Source organism: Pseudochaenichthys georgianus, chromosome 9 (genome assembly GCF_902827115.2).
Source record: "Pseudochaenichthys georgianus chromosome 9, fPseGeo1.2, whole genome shotgun sequence".
Taxonomy (NCBI): Eukaryota; Metazoa; Chordata; class Actinopteri; order Perciformes; family Channichthyidae; genus Pseudochaenichthys; species Pseudochaenichthys georgianus.
The window spans coordinates 17,418,499-17,436,243 of NC_047511.1; the positions used below are offsets into that span (position 1 = coordinate 17,418,499).

The following is a 17,745-nucleotide window of genomic DNA, read 5'->3' on the forward strand; positions in this document are numbered from 1 at the left end:
GTGCCTCTAATACCCCCCACCACTCCATCCACCCTCTCAAAACAACACTTTCACCACCACTTTGTGCTGCTTCCTCACATACACCCTCTCTCACTGTCCCACAGTTTTCTTAGGCGTTAAGCTCTTCTGTCTTGTACTCCTTCTATTCATTCTAAAGCTTTCCTGTTGGGGTGTCCCTCTTTCTTTATTTCTTTTATTTCTAGCCTTCTTCCTTCCCTTCTCAACAGGAGGAATCCTGCCTCACTCCACCCAGGCCGCCTTTGATCCACCCGACTCGCTTCTTTATTTTTCTCCCCGAAAAGAAAGAACGTGAAGAAGAAAAAAAAATCACTTCCACCTCAATGATCCCAAAGAAAGTATGCAAAACAGAAAAAAACACTTTTGAAGATCGCTCCTTTGCTTTCTTCTTTTCTCTCTATCCACATTCAATAGTGGCATTCCTTCACTCCTGAACAAAACATCAATAGCTGTCCAAATAATGTACACCCAATGGCATTTCTGGTAACAAAAAAAGCGCTTAAAAACACAACTGCAGTAGCTGCCCTCAAAATAGATCAAACCATTACGTCATCCACCATCAGAATGCAGAACATCTCATGGTATAGTGCCGGCTATTATTAGCTCTCGCTTGCTCTCAGTCACAATGTAGACTCTGGTTTAGATCCACACGTTTCTGCTCACTCGTCAGACTTAGCAAAAGTTATAAGAAACTTGTTCAAACTTCCCCTGGCCTTTCCCTATAGATTATTTTCTCCCCTCTCCTCCTCGACTGCTGCGTTCATTCTGGGCTACCCGGGCCTGCGTAAGCCTGCCTCAGGGCGGGGATTAGTGCCCGTCCAGAAAGGTGTTTGTGTGTATTTGTATTTGAGTGAAAGAGAGATAGAGTTAGAGCGTAAGGAAGAGAGATCGACCTCTGTGCCCCCTGGCCCCATGCCTCCCCCCTCTGCAGCAGTACGCAGCCTCACCTGTGGGGCACTGGCAGTGGAAGGCGTTGATCTTGTCGATACACTTGCCGTTGTTCAGGCAGGGGCTGTTGGCGCACTCGTCTGTATCGATCTCGCAGAACTCCCCCTCGTAACCTGGCCAATTAGCAAGGGAGGATAGGAGGGGTGGGGTGGGGGGGTAGATCGGTTAGACAAGAGACACAGAGAGAGGCGCTTTCACACTGATGTTATATACATACACCGCTGTAGCTAATTTCAATTATACACAGAGGCTTTGTGAAAACCAGTAGGACTGCAACTTATTTCTCGTGTTATCATAGTGAAACGTGGCCATCGTAATTCATGTTCAGTTTAAGAGGACGTAAACCAAACGGTGCAATTGATTGAGATAATCACTACACTTTCCCATAAGTTGAAGAAAGTTGAGAACATTTAGAAACTATTGTAGAACTGTAGAAGTTTGGCATTTTTTCTGACTTATATTATTGATCAATTATGAATATAGTTATTTTCTGTCATTTGACATTTCAATTAAAACAATTAAAACATTGAAATCATTTAATACATAATTTCTCCCTTTTTAAATGGCTTTAAATACATTAAAAAGTATTTATATATTTGAATCAATGTAACAATAACAAAGAATGCATTATCAATTTATAAAATGTCCCTCCCAATGTCTAGAATGTCGGTGATTACTCTCACAATGTCTTACCTGGCATGCAGATACAGTGGAAGTCTCCTATCTGGTCCAGGCAGGTGGCCTCATTCAAACAGGGGTTGGACATGCACTCGTTGATGTCCAGCTCGCAGCGCGGCCCCACGTAGCCACGCTGGCACTTACACTGGAACGAGCCCTTGGTGTTTATACACTTCCCTGCGTGCTCACATGGGTTGGACCCTGTTTAAAGCAAATCCATACTTTAGCTTTACGTTACTTAAACAGCGTATTGTGTATGTACATGACCTTACACGGAGCCCTCTGACCGCAAAGACATGACTTGGCTTTTATTTTGCTGACATTATGAGCACAAGTATGGGAACCAAAGTAACAATAATATCAGGAAAGAAGGAGATTATATAAAAGAGTTATACATGTGTTTTGAAAAAACTTTCTTGACAGTCGTTTTTTGTCATTTTTGGGCTGAATATAGGAAACATATGTTCGATTTCGTTTTACCCAGTGAGCACTCGTCCACATCCTGATCACAGGACGCTCCGATGTACCCAGTCGGACAGGTGCAGAAATGGTTTCCGCTGACAGGGTTGGTGTCACAGTTGGAACCTTTCTGACACGGGTTGCTAATGCAGGCGTCCTTCAGCTGGCACAGCAGTCCTGGTAACACAGAAGATAGACTTTATACTCCATCCTGTCCAGTTTAAAACATTAAAGAGAGTTACTGCTAAAGTAACGCGTGGCAACATGGCAATTTACTGTGAACCAGCACAGAATTAAAACCAAAGATTAACAATTATTTGGGGAAGAAAAAGGAGGTGAAAAAGACATGCCTCCAGTAAAATAAACTGATGGATTTCATCACAGTGGCGTCTTCAAATGGCAGTGAGAAGATAAGTTAACTGAACGTCTAAATGCAGAAATTATAAAGTTATTAAAAGAGTATAGCGATATTTCAAACTATATATTAAGATCAGTTCTACTGATAATTTGATAGTTAACAGTTACATAATAAAGTTCAGTTTTGTCTCTTTCAATAAATAAATTAAAATCCCACGGTACAATATTGCATTCTTTCAATGTTGTGTTTATTGTGCATGTTGACATTGCAATGGCGATAAAAAAAGATATATTTCAAACGAGCAGTTTGAAAACCAAACATTATCATTTATTTCACTTTTTCTCTATAGACTTTTTAGCCTTTAATTTAAGCCTTCATTTCCTGTACCCTTCACAACACAGCATAGAGTGTAATCTCATCATAGAAAGCTATCCTAAATAATTGTATCATATAAGGCTGAAACATGTTCATATAAAACCCTCTTACATACTAAGAGCTTATTAAAGATAAATACCTGTGCGGCCCGGCAGGCACTGGCAGTGAAAGGAAGCCACGCGGTCATGGCAGGTGGAGCCCTGATGGCACGCGGCGCTGGCGCAGTCGTCGATGTTCTCGCTGCAGTCGTCACCCGTCCAGCCGTTCACGCACACGCACTGGTAGCTGCCGTAGGTGTTGTGACATGTTCCGCCATTTTGGCAGGCGTTGGGCATCAGCTGGCACTCATCGACATCTTCGGTGCAGAGTTGACCTGCGGGCGGATCAGGGGGATGACTGACAAACTCTTTAAGGCAGGTTAAACTAGTCAAAGTGATAAGGAACATCTCTATACAAACCTGTAAATTCTGGTTTGCACTGGCAGTTATAGGTGTTGACTCCATCTACACACGTCCCTCCATTCAGGCACCCATGACCTGGACAGTCATCAATGTTGAGGTTGCAGTTTTTCCCATTAAAACCTGTAAGAAAGAGTAAAATATAAATTACTGTCTCCAAAAAGTGGGGGCTGATTTACGGTTCTCGTTTACGACAAAGGGAGTGAAACTTCTCTACAGTTAAATGTGGTCAACGGTCTTTCTAAACCCCAAAAAATAAAGCAGGCAGCTGTGCCATCTGGAGATCTGTGGTTGTCTCACCATGTAATAACTCTGCTGTACAGATACACGACGAGAGGAGCCACCGGACTGTACATGTGGCATGTTGGATAATACAAATCAAAAAGAGGACAAGTCAGCCCTGCTGCTGCTCGGAGTCACATTTGCTCATCTTGTAAAATAATTGTTTAGGTCTAAAGTCAAGGCCCACAGCTAATAGTGCTGAAGACCATTTGTACAGCTTTTCTCCCCTTTCATTTGAGGTTTTCTGGTGAAAATGACACTTAAATAGTAAGTAGAGGCTTTAATGTTTTGTCTACAAGATTAGAAGAAAAGGGGAGTACCTGAGCTTTGCAAAAGTATATTCGTAAAAGAAACCTCTTCCTGTAAACATGTCTTTATGGGGACTTCACTTACCAGTCTATCAGTGGAATAGTGTATATAATATAAAAGGATTGTCAAGATGTCTCTAGGGACAGCTTGTTATGGACGGGAGTGGCAGCAGACAAAGACAAGGCAGAGAGAGACTGTGCGGAGGTGATGAGAGTGCAGGCAGGACCTAACGTCCCAGCAAGCTTTACTTCACCCCGCTGCTATGTGGAAAGGATGTTGTCCTTTGACCATTTCCTTATGATAAGCCCCAATGTCTTCCTGCTCTGCCTTGTTCACACACTGTACTGAGTCACACACACACACACACACACACACACACACACACACACACACACACACACACACACACACACACACACACACACACACACACACACACACACACACACACACACACACACACACACACACACACACACACACACACACACACACACACACACACACACACACACACACACACACACACACACACACACCTAAATGACATCATCCCCTAACCAGCAACTAACAGCAGTGACATCTTAGGGGGACGTGAGCGGCTTCAGGAACACAGTGCACTAAGAGATAATACGCTTGCGTTTATTCAAGAGGATCTTTAATGGTCCATTGGTTCATGACAGCATATAAAACTACCTTTAATTCTAAATTATTAAAGAAGTGAATTTGTTATTGACAACAAGACACTGTGTAAAGGCCAGAGAGAAACCTAAAGAGTAGCACAGTGTGAGTGGTGATGAGTGACTGAGTGCAGGGCTTGTGGGCAGAAACGGTGGCAGGAAAGCTAAATACTAACACCTTCAATATATTAAATCCGAACTGTCCATTCCACTGTCATACAAAGTGGATAATGCATCTGTATTTGTTTTCACACATCTTTGATGCCTTAAATGGAACAGCAGAGCTTATATCACAAAAGCCCTTCCCACTATGCAAGCATAACCTCCGTACCTGGCACACAGGAGCATACGTAGCTGGTCTCTCCCCTCTGGATGCAGGTGCCTCCGTTGTGGCATGGCGTCGGGTTGCAGGGCATGTAACGGCTCTCGCAGTGCTTCCCCGTGTATTCCTGCGGACACTGGCACTTGTAGCCTCCGACCTCATTGATGCACAACCCGCCATTCCTGCAGGGTGACAGGCTTGCGCCACACTCGTTGATGTCCTGTTTGCAGTTCTTTCCGGTGAAGAAGGCCATGCAGGTGCAGATGTAGTTGGACTCGAAGGCGGTGCATTTACCGCTGTTGGCACACGGGTTTGAGGCACAGGGGTCGGCTTGTTGGCACAGCTTACCTGAGGGCAAGGAGAAATTATGTTATAGTGTTGACCATGCTAGGCCTTTTCAGATCAAACATATTTGTATTGCGTTTCGACAATGCAAAAAAAGTTTGTCATGTAGAAATGGAAAGCAAAATATATGCATACAAATGAGACAGTGGTTTGTACTGATTGTATGTACAAAGAGAACAAATTAGAAAAAACACAAACAAACAATAACAACGACTAAAGTAATCCCCTACATTCACTGCCAGTGAGCCTCATACACACGATTATTCACCAGAAACATTGTTAAATGAATATGCAAGTAGTGCTGCGTACCTGGACTCACATTCAGGTTCAGGTCCGGACTCAAGTCCAGAGGTTCAGGTTCAGGTCTGGACTTATAAATCCGGACCTGAACCCATGGCTTGTGTCAAGTTGTGTGAGTAACTAAAGTGAACTTATTGTGAGCTAATTACATCGCTAGCTTCCCTTGACGTCACACAGATCTCGCGAGCAGTTGCAATATTTTGCGAGACTAATAATGGACAGTAATGGCCGCCATATCAGAAGCCGACACGATGTTTTTCGTCTTTTCTCAGCGCAAATTTCTCGATCTATGGAAGGTTTTAGATGGTATAGAACAAAAAGGAGAATATACGTAAGTGCTAGTTTTTTTGCGAGTCCAAGTACCGGTTTGAACCCAAACTTTGTACAAGTCCAGTACCGGTTCGGCGTACCGGTACGCAGCACTATGCAAGTAATACATATGCATATACATACATGCAACAAAATGCATATACTCATACACATCTACTGTATACATACTGTACATATGCTGCAGGTTAAGCTATACACATACTAGGCTTTTTTCTTAGGATTTAGGTCAACAACTAAAAATGGATCTAGAAAAACCAAGGTTGATCCTTTAAGACCCATCAGATAATAAGAAAGAAAACACTGCTCTGCTCTCATAATCCTGTTGTTTGTTACCTGACCATCCAGGGGGGCAGCGGCACTTGTACGTCTGGAGGCTCTCCAGCTCGCAGGTGCCTCCGTTGCGACACTGCGAGCTGATACACACGTTGTTGATGGGCGTCATGCAGCGGCGGTCGGTGTAGCCCAGTTTGCAGGTGCAGTTAAAGTCCACCGTGTTGCCCTTGGTCACAGCGCGACACATGCCGTCGTTCATGCATGGCGATGTGGTGCACGGGTCACTAAACTGGCACCTGCTTCCTGCGAATCCATTCCAGCACCTGAGGAAACACAGGTAGAGAGGTGAGCAACAGGAAGGCGAGAAAGGAGATCATTGCATCTATGAGAGAGAATAAATGATTCTGCAAACTCTTTAGCATAGCTTTGACCCTCATTTACAGAGTGACAAAGACAACAGCTACTAACATACCTTCAAGCTTTGCAGATAATGGAACAGGCATTTTGAAATGGCATTTGGGACTTGTGGCCACATTTAAGTAATAATCAAACAAAAAATGATGATGAAGACTTGTGACCGCATTGGACTTGTGACTAGGGGTCGACCGATAATCGGTTTGGCCGATTATCGGGGCCGATATTCCGCATTTGACCGATTATCGGTATCGGCCTTTTTTTTAATCAAATTGCCGATAAAACGTTGGCTCTGAAGCGGCCGTTTCTCTGGCTGCAGTCACCACTCTGTGTACACGAGCAATGTCCCGCCCACAGCGCTATCTGATAGGCTATTACTGAAGATTTTCCGGGCGGGAGCCAGCCAGAGAGGCGGGACCTTCTCAGATTACAGGCAGGTGCGAAAGAACGCAGACACAAGCAGCAGCGCTGAGCGGCAGAGACATACATGTGTTAAACCGAAGTTCAATAAACATCCCTATCCCCTATGCTGAAGTTTCAAAAACACCACGATCTTATGATCCAATTCTATCAGTTTCCCAGTTACAGGGGGGCTGCGAGTGGAGCCTCGCAGTTTTTCAGGTTGATATGTGAAGCTCATTAGCTAGCCAACATGTTTCTAGCAAATGTTTAGCAAAATATAAGAAGTGAGGCTACTCGACTAACGTTAGGTCTACTGTAATAGCCTCACTTTCAATAGTTTGCAAAACATTAGCTAGCACTAGTGTTTTGCAGTTGCTAGCAGCTTATTGGGATTTCATGCTAGATAGACAGATATAATAAATTAAGCATTATTGTTCGTTAAGCATGTCAGCCTGCAGCCCCACTTCTTGTCTCTCTCTAACTCATTGCAGATGGCTGCACTAAAGAAAAGGACACAGAGAGGAAACCAGTTGTAAGATGTTTAAAAGTTAATTAAACATAATATAGGCTATGCTTAAATGCATTTCAAAGAAGACACCAAGATTTTTTTTTTTACTGCAAATGTATATCGGTATCGGTCTTGAAAAAGCCATATCGGTCGATCCCTACTTGTGACGGCGTTGGATTTGTACTAGACGCCTCACTATTTTCGCCTTCGTGCCCTTATTGTTCTGAAACTTGTGACTGTGCTAATCTGTGGCCTCCTTTTTCTTTTTGCTTATATTATAAATGAATAGCTCCTTGTTTAAAGAGCCTATCTTTGTTTATATCGTTTTTATTTGAGTTTATTATTAGAACCAACCTCTTACCAAGAACACCTGGTCTTGTGTTGCTTCCCTTTTATCCAAACGAGCTGGGGACGTAACATATATGGGTATAAACAGTTTACTCAAGATCATCAAAAAACTGCTTCTTTCTATCTTCTCATAAATGTAAATGATCTTTTATTTAATTTCCGCCTTTAAAATTAGCATCACAAAGAGTGAAATTGGTGAAAGGGAATTCCCTAAAACTATTTTCATCCATCCAATCTTCGATTTCATCTCCTGCGGTACCGATTGAGGAGTTCACAGGGGTAAGACGACACTTCAGAGGAGCGAGGGCCATCTCTTTGTGTGCTTCTAAATCAGCTGCTAACCAATAGGAATAACGGTCCACTCTTAAAGGACGTTCCTGTCCCTGCTGTTTTTTACGACACGGCAAGACGACCATGAGAAACTATTCTTTAAACGGGACATTCCACTTCCTACCCTCACGCCCCCCCCCCCCCCAAACAATGTGTTTCAGACTGTAAAACAGAGTGATCTGAACAGAGGGAGGGGGGGGGGGACAAACTCCTGTGATGTTTCTCACAGGTCGTCTCTGAATCATAAACGCAGCATGGACCCCAGCGAACAAGTTCCCAGAGAGAGAGAGGAAGGTGGAGCGAGGGAGGGGTGGGGGGGGGGGGGGGGCTGCTGGGACACATTCACACATTTACAATTACAATGCGAGGAGTTGAAGGGTGTCCCCTGAGGATACGCACGGCTCAACAAAGGGGCCACACACACAGAGCTCATACCTACACAGTGTGCAGTCATGTACACACACACACACACACACACACACACACACACACACACACACACACACACACACACACACACACACACACACACACACAGAAAGATTACACACAAGTACTACACACATACGTTCACAGTTACATGCACATCAAGCTGTGAAGGAATGGGTTATCCGATAAAATGTTCCCATACATTCGAATATAATTAGAGTTATATCCGAGGTGTCTATTGTTATATTACTTATTATGTAAAAGTAACATTTCCTTCTTCCAGCTTGTATGTGTGATGAAATGCTGATGTTGTCTTCTTTACCTCACTATAAACCAGTGTTTTGAAAAAGAGATCAATGATCTCAAGGGATACACCTAATAAAGGCTTGAAATGAAGTATTATAACTTATTGTTCTAGCAAAGTGTTTTTTTTTTTTTTAAAGGAATGCTCACGTTCATATTGATGTATTTACATTTTTAATAAATGTTAACTTGGCCCATTACGTGACTATTTGTGTTGGGGGGCCTGACTTTTTTTTTTTCCCAAAGGGGGGGCCTGACAGAAAAAGTTTGAGAACCACTGCTATAAACAGACATTCTGTTCAAATTAAAGGTTTCTTAAAACAGGTAGTCATACAATAACGTTGCCTTAATAGAATCAGATAAATGAATCACTGTACTGCAGGTGTTTCATCTGTAAACATCGTATTAAAAGAATGGGTTAAATATTTGGAGAAATACACTTTTTCCCCCCTTTATTGGCTAGAATGATAAGATTGAATCCATTGTAGTATCTGTACATTAAATACGAAACCAGAGGCTGAAGCTGGTTAACGTTGGAATAAAGACTCTAAAAGACAGATAACAGCTAGCATTGTTTTGGTAAAATTATGATATGATATAAATCTGTTAAAATCTTAACAAATAAGCAACTATGAGTTTGACTGGGTATTCACTGCCAACTGTCAGATATTTCAATGGAGAGTGTGCGTCAGTGGATGGAGGTAATAACGCCCAGCTCTATTTGCAGCTCCATTTGACACCAGAAACAATCACCCCCGACATGCCACGTTGGACCCTCCGCGCTGCAACATTCCCATATGCATCAACTTCAGGGATTCAATACTGTTGTCAACAACGCTGGGTGGTCATGGATGCTTTGTCATGACAAAAACAAAGCATCAACTTAACAGCACAGGAGACAAGAACAACAACAACAACATCTGCAGTAATTGGAATCCTTGTTCCTAACCTGTCCTATCCAGGAGTGGAGACACAAGAGAAGCATCAATCATGGCACCTTCAGCAGCTCTCGGGCTGAAATGTGCTCGCTTTGACCTTTTTGTCGGCACTCATTCATCCTGAGGACAAGGCAGCATCTATGCCACAGTGTTTGAGCTGCAAGCCAACATTACGGAAACTTCAAAGCCTCCTCAACGCTTGTTATTCCTCCCTCCCCAGAGAGGATTTGCTCCCGCATCAGACAAGGGATGGGGAGAGGATGAAACGGGGGAGACTGGCGCTACCTGACAGATTTCTGGAAAGTGAATTCCTTCCTCAGAGGGGAACGTCTAGAAATTGAAATTCCTTAAGACTTAATTCTTGAAAAACAGTTCTCTTTGTAAACTGGTGCGGTTCACTCTCACACAGAAACAACATTGTGCATAAAACATCCTGTCGACTTCAAAAGCGGCTTTCCTAACGACATTAAAACCCGGCATTACTCTCAAATACCTGAACAGAGCCAGAAAGTCTGTTAGCCCAGAGGGGCTCACAGGGCCATGTCCCCAAACATTCCCAGGGGGTCCAGTATGTGTTGGTGTGTGTATGTGTGTGTGCAGAGCCATGAGTTGTAGGGACAGGGTTGTAGGGACAGGCGTGTGTTTGGACAGGGTCTCCCTCTCAGGGGATTAGGCAGCCTAAGGACTGTGGTAAGGAAAAGAAAACATCACATGCCAGGCTGCCTGCTGCACAAACAGTAGTAGAGAGTGGTGGCATGTGAGCACGTAGAGAGAGAGCGAGTGGCATTTAGTCTGGGACCACTGTAGCATTAAGGTAAAACAAGAATTGGCTGAAAGTCAAGTCTGTTAAGTAAGAAATTCTTTACGGTGTGTTTCCTTTACAAAACAAAAATCAGTTATTAAGAGGAATGACGAGTAATTGTATACCCCAAAATCCCATATTTAAGGGTTTTACAACGTGCAACATTTCTCTTATGAAGCCCTAAACTAAAACAGCTCCCAATATCACTTTAATGTTGGTGATAAAGGTATTAGTATTTGACAGAAAACGAAAGTAGTAGAAAAACAGAAGTTTAATCAGATTAATAACTTGAAATACCTTAAAGGTCCCATGTCATGCTTTTCCGGTTATTACCCGTCTCCTTGTGTGTTGTAGCTTGTTATGCATGTAAACCGTCTGCAGTCACAAACCCTCAAAGTACAGCCTGTAGCGAGTAACACTCTAACACAGAAAAGACCTGTCTCTGTGTGTAGAGGTGTCCTTCTACCGGGCGACCATCGAGAGCGTGCTGTCATACTCCATCTCGGGGTGGTATGCAGGATGCTCAGCTGCGGACAAGAAAGCCCTGCAGAGAGTGATCAGGATGGCAGAGAAAACCATCGGCTGCCCCCTGCCCTCTCTGGAACACATCTCCACCTCCCGCTGCCTCAGCAGAACTAATAAAATCATAAAGGACAGCTCTCACCCAGGTCACAGACTGTTCTCTCTCCTGCCTTCTGGGAGGAGATACAGGAGCTTCAAGTCACGGACAAACAGACTCAAAAACAGTTTCTACCCCTGGGCCGTCAGGCTGCTCAACCACCACACTTAATAATAACTGTAACCATTCTCACACATACACACACTTTTAATGCACTTTATATACTATTTTTTTATGTCAATATTTTTAACTATTTATTCCCCCGTATGATTGTATGTCCTATTGCTGTGTTTTTTGGTGTTATGTATTTGTTTGTATATTTTTTGCACACCGGGACAGAGTTGCACTCTGCATCTCGTTATACTTTGTGTATAGTGACAATAAAAGGCTTTAACTTTAACTTAACTCTCTGCTGCCCCAGAACGCCTCGTTGGAGATTTCTCTTTTTCCATTGTTTTCTTCTTATAGTGTAGTAACCAACTACAATCCGCGGACTTCCTCACACACACAAACTCAATCTTTTCTCAGCTGCAGCTCTGCGGATTTCTTAGCCTGAACTCAGCCTGAGACGGCGAGACGTGGCGGGGCTCGTTCTGGGCTGGTTCTGAGCACACACGCAGACTCACAACCAGGCTGCAGGTGTGTGTGTGTGTGTGTGTGTGTGTGTGTGTGTGTGTGTGTGTGTGTGTGTGTGTGTGTGTGTGTGTGTGTGTGTGTGTGTGTGTGTGTGTGTGTGTGTGTGTGTGTGTGTGTGTGTGTGTGTGTGTGTGTGTGTGTGTGTGTGTGTGTGTGTGTGTGTGTGTGTGTGTGCACCTGCAGGGGATATAGTTCAAAGAGACAATTTCATAGGGTCCGTACAACCAGAAGAACTTTTTGTATCTCAGCTTGTGGAGTGAGACTATTGAACAGTGTAAACGTGGAGTGAGACTATGTAACAGTGTGAACGTGGAGTGAGACTATTGAACAGTGTGAACGTGGAGTGAGACTATGGAACAGTGTGAACGTGGAGTGAGACTATGGAACAGTGTGAACGTGGAGTGAGACTATTGAACAGTGTGAACGTGGAGTGAGACTATGGAACAGTGTGAACGTGGAGTGAGACTATGGAACAGTGTGAACGTGGAGTGAGACTATTGAACAGTGTGAACGTGGAGTGAGACTATGTAACAGTGTGAACGTGGAGTGAGACTATTGAACAGTGTGAACGTGGAGTGAGACTATGGAACAGTGTGAACGTGGAGTGAGACTATGGAACAGTGTGAACGTGGAGTGAGACTATGGAACAGTGTGAACGTGGAGTGAGACTATGTAACAGTGTGAACGTGGAGTGAGACTATGGAACAGTGTGAACGTGGAGTGAGACTATGTAACAGTGTGAACGTGGAGTGAGACTATTGAACAGTGTGAACGTGGAGTGAGACTATGGAACAGTGTGAACGTGGAGTGAGACTATGGAACAGTGTGAACGTGGAGTGAGACTATGGAACAGTGTGAACGTGGAGTGAGACTATGGAACAGTGTGAACGTGGAGTGACACTCTGGAACAGTGTGAACGTGGAGTGAGACTATGGTACAGTGTGAACGTGGAGTGAGACTATGTAACAGTGTGAACGTGGAGTGACACTATGGAACAGTGTGAATGTGGAGTGAGACTATGGAACAGTGTGAACGTGGAGTGAGACTATGGAACAGTGTGAACGTGGAGTGACACTATGGAACAGTGTGAACGTGGAGTGAGACTATGGAACAGTGTGAACGTGGAGTGACACTATGGAACAGTGTGAACGTGGAGTGAGACTATGTAACAGTGTGAACGTGGAGTGAGACTATGGAACAGTGTGAACGTGGAGTGAGACTATGGAACAGTGTGAACGTGGAGTGAGACTATGGAACAGTGTCAACGTGGAGTGAGACTATGTAACAGTGTGAACGTGGAGTGAGACTATGGAACAGTGTGAACGTGGAATGAGACTATTGAACAGTGTGAACGTGGAGTGAGACTATGGAACAGTGTGAACGTGGAATGAGACTATTGAACAGTGTGAACGTGGAGTGAGACTATGGAACAGTGTGAATGTGGAGTGAGACTATGTAACAGTGTGAACGTGGAGTGAGACTATTGAACAGTGTGAACGTGGAGTGAGACTATGGAACAGTGTGAACGTGGAGTGAGACTATGGAACAGTGTGAACGTGGAGTGAGACTATGGAACAGTGTGAATGTGGAGCTAAAGCGATGTCCAGACATTAACCAGTTCAAGAGGAAATACAGAGAAATTATTTTCTCGAGGGATGGGGAAGGTGTTTGACTATGTGTATATGTGTGAGTATGTAGGTGTGTATATGTATGTGTGCATATGTATATCAGTGTATGTATGTGTATATGTATATATGTCAATCAACAGGTAAAGCAGATTAATAATACTAATAATATCAATAATAATGCATACAAATGATAATTATTGCAGATTATAGATTATAAATAAATCATTTAGGGACAAGGGGGTGAGATTAAATAAATTATACTTCTTGTCGAACACTAGATGTGGCACTGTTTATGTTGCTAATACTGTTGTTGTTGTTGTTGTTGTTGTTGTTGTTGTTGTTGTAAATGTCATTTTTATCTTTGTATTTCTCTTACATGAGTCATGACGCACTGCAACATTTGTTTTGTTTTGTTATTATTTATTTTACTTGTTCGAAATAGATGTATCAATCAATCAATCAATCAATCAGTCAATTAGGCTGGGTCTCGCTGTGTCTCACTGTCTCGCAGATCCCCCGCAGCAACCAGGAAACGACACCAGTAAGCCGCTCCTGCAGCGAGCCCCGCAACGTCCCGCCAACACGGCACCCAGACCCCACGCAGCATTCTCATCTGTTTGTCATTACTGGTGTCATTTTCTGGTTGCTAACGCCATTGTAACACATAATCACTGATGTTCCGCTGTAACGGTGGTGGACTCATCAGAACAGAGTGGGCGAGCTGACCAATCAGAGCACACTGGGCTCACAGGGAGGGGGGGCAGGAGCTCCAACAAGCCGTTTAGGACAGAGTGAATACACATGGTATACAGAGATGCTGTATGAGAAACCAATGTGAGTTTGGATATAAATCTATTCTAGTAGACCTCAACAATGGAATTATGATCAGTAGAAATGGCCAGGACATGGGACCTTTAATGTAACTAGCACTTCCTGTTTACTTTGCACGTCAAGGCTTTTTGTACTTCTGTTTGTCTCAATACTTGTTCTTGCCCTGACAATAAAGTTAAATCTAGTCCAATAAGAATGTCACACACTGTCTTTTACATATCATTCTGAATTAAGGACATACTTAGAAATTGATGTATTTGTAGGCTGTTGTTTCACATTTAAACTTCAACATCAAGAAGCTGTTGCACTTTTCAAATGTTTTGTCATTGTAACTTGTGGTGTAGCTGTACATTCTTCTGAGCATCTGTACTGTCCCTTAAGAGGACAGTCGGAGTGTGTGTGAGTATGTGTGTTGCATGGCCGGAGGGGGGGGGGGGATCATTGGAGAAAAACAGCAGATCTGGCTGCTAGAAGGCCAGTCCAGTTAAGTCCCAGTGGTGGCGGGTGCTGAGGTCGTGAGGCGCCACACGAGCTCGCTGGAAAAAGGCCGCAGGGAGCAGGTGCGCATGTTAATGAGGAGACGGCAGCTGCTGGGCTGGCCCGGCCATTCACCCCCTCCTTCTCCCCCCCACACCCCACACCCCACCACTCTGCCTCCTTCCTCTCCATGGCACCCCATCCTACCAGTGTCCTCAAGCCTAGACAGAGACAAGGGCCATGCACTGCAAAAAAACAAGCTTAATTACTTGTAAATGTCTTTTTTTATGTTTTTTTTTCTTCATTCTTTTTATTTCATATGTTGTGGACCAAAAGTCAAATAGACAAGGACTTAAAAACTAAAACATATTTCAAGAATGCAAGTGATTAAAGTTGAAAATGGTTGTCGAGTTAGACATTTTTTACAGTGTTGGTGTCTGAATGGCCCGGGCTCCCCCCACCCTTCCCTACACTTAGCAGAGATATGAGGAGCGAGTGAGGAAGAGGATAGAGAGGGAGAGAGAGCGGAGGATGAGTGGGCCCATTGTTTTTTTCCCTCCCCATTCAGAGTTGACCACAGGCCGAGCGTATTCAGCTGTTACACCTCCTCTGTCCTCTCCTTTGCCTCTCTCCAAAAAAGTGTTCCTAATCGTCTTTCATTACATATGGCATATCCCTGAATTTCCCCCCTTTTTTTCTCATTATTGGTTGCACTTCCTCTGTTCAAAGTTGTATGGCTCGCTCCCCAAAACCCCTCTCTTCTCCCACATCCCCAGCCCTATTCCTTTTCATTTGAAAGACACCACATTAGGATTTATATGCCTCTACAGACTACTGCTCACTCCCCGGAAAGACTTCTTTCCAAGTTACTGCTCTGCAACGTTTTAGTGGTCTGTGATGTTGGAGGCCAAGCGTAGGGCAAAAGAAAAGCTTAAAATCCAAAACACACACACTAGCGGCGGGACAAATAAAGGCGTCTGAAAGAAAGAAAACTGGAACTGGTTTGGTTGGGTTTGTCGAGGGGTAAAGGGTTTCCAGTTCAGAAGGAGTTTTTGGAGTCTCCTGTCCTGAATCTTAACGCTGAGGGTAGCTGGCAGCCTCACTTTTATGGATCCTAATAAAAACCTGGCACCAGCTTTGAAAACCTGGCACCTGCCCGCGCAAAACAGCCCAACGTCTCACACCGAGGCCTTAAAGACAAACAGATAGCGCCCCCGCACCCTTACCTCTACACACGTGGACGCACTGCGCAAACACACTCCTGCTGAGGCGCAAGCAGTAAGTCAACTGTAGCACACGCTAGGCGAAGAATGCCAACAGTTTGCTCTTTAACTTGGCGAGGGACTGTCAAATACATGCTCAGCACAAAACTAATTTTACAAGCAGCGGGCTTAACTGCCTCAATGAGTGCACAATGGTATAAAAGAATAAGAGAGGGGGGTTGAGACAAAAGATATTCTACGACTCTTTTATGGAGTCTTGGCTGTATTCAAAACAAACAGAGAAAAGCAGCTGCTCCAACAAGAGAAATCTGCTGGGCTGGCGAGCGGGATAATCTCAACAGCAGCAGGTAAACTGGGCTGCTGGAAAGGTAAATAAAGAAGACATGAAAAGAGGGGCACTAATCAGAAGCTGAGCAAATATCAGGTGTGGGGAGGTATCGTATAACAGCAGGACAGCAGTGGAATTATCTCCTCTGTGAGGCCGATGCTGTTATTATCCTCTGTCATCCCTGCCCAGGAGCACTCATTGTTCTCCTTTGCGCTCACTTCTTCTTCAATTGCTGCCGCAGTAGCCCGTGGCAACAGGTTTGCGACACTGATGGGATGCATAACAGGGCCGGGCGGCGGCTCGAGCCTGTAGCAGATGTTGTGGTGACATCTGACCCTCGGCCAGGCGTCACTGTGAAGGGGCTTTCCTGCCAATCTGCCATCTGCCATCTTTCTGAGGTCGCACACAGATGGAGACGGAGGCTTGGAACGTAATGTGCAGACTACACATGTGCACTGTATACAAATAAACCTGGAGTGTGCACACAGATTTTGGCAGCTGTAAAGACCCAAATCTGTATCCATTTTAAGGAGCTTAGAGAATTAGGTTGTGCATTTATTGAGTTATTGTGCCATGTAAAGCTCTGTGGGAGACACAATCACTGTCTGGTTCCATTTCTGTAAATGACTTAATAAGGCTGTTTTAGGATTACTCTTTGTTTATCTTTTTTTTATTTATTGCATCAAAACAAATGACAAGAGATAACTCATGTTAAGGCTGATAGTAAACATTTAAATATGATAACACTGTACTGCCAAAGTACGGTGTTACGGTGTGGACCAACAGTTTACCAACTTTATTTGGAGATAAAATGAAAGTGAAATAAATAATTATGCGGAATAAAAACGAAATTCCTCCACATCAAGTGAGGGGGTCGCATGCGGCTTCCACCTCCTCTTTTTGCTGCCCTCAGATTAATTGATGAACAACGTAATTAATTAAAATTAAAAAATAACTAATCACTAGTACTGATACCGTCCACTAGAGTCCCAGTGGTTCCCAAACTTTTTGTGCCCAAGGCACACCAAAGGACAAGTAAAAATCTCAAGGCACACCTATTGTGCAGAATAGCCCTTATAACACGTGTTATCACTCATATCATGTAAAATATCTGTAAATGTGCATAATTATTTACTAATGCCAAATAAAATGTGACAAAGACAACTATATTACTCATGAAATATTTATTAACGAAATATTTCAGAAATTAATTTGAAACTTTATCAAATTAGGCTTCATCAAAGCAGCAACACACTCATTTAAACCAGACAGGTCACAAAATAAAAAATGAGGCAAAGGAAACTCAGCAGAAATTCAGCACAGAGAACTGTCAATGCATTGTCCATGGTCCTGAACTACAAATTATAAATGTAACATTTCAGCAATCAGAATTG

The 17,745-nt window shown here is 43.6% G+C and overlaps 1 protein-coding gene across 2 annotated transcripts in view; it reads right to left on the reverse strand.

Moving 5' to 3' along the window:
* notch1b (notch receptor 1b) overlaps positions 1–17,745 on the reverse strand; it is a 49,781-nt gene that overhangs the window by 22,837 nt on the left and 9,199 nt on the right. For both annotated transcript variants that reach the window (XM_034090448.2, XM_034090447.2), the window contains exons 3-9: positions 6,196–6,458; positions 4,897–5,235; positions 3,295–3,417; positions 2,976–3,209; positions 2,125–2,280; positions 1,660–1,845; positions 966–1,079 (exon numbers count right to left, since the gene is read on the reverse strand). In XM_034090448.2, coding sequence (XP_033946339.1) covers positions 966–1,079; positions 1,660–1,845; positions 2,125–2,280; positions 2,976–3,209; positions 3,295–3,417; positions 4,897–5,235; positions 6,196–6,458 — 1,415 coding nt within the window. The remainder of the gene's footprint in view (positions 1–965; positions 1,080–1,659; positions 1,846–2,124; positions 2,281–2,975; positions 3,210–3,294; positions 3,418–4,896; positions 5,236–6,195; positions 6,459–17,745) is intronic.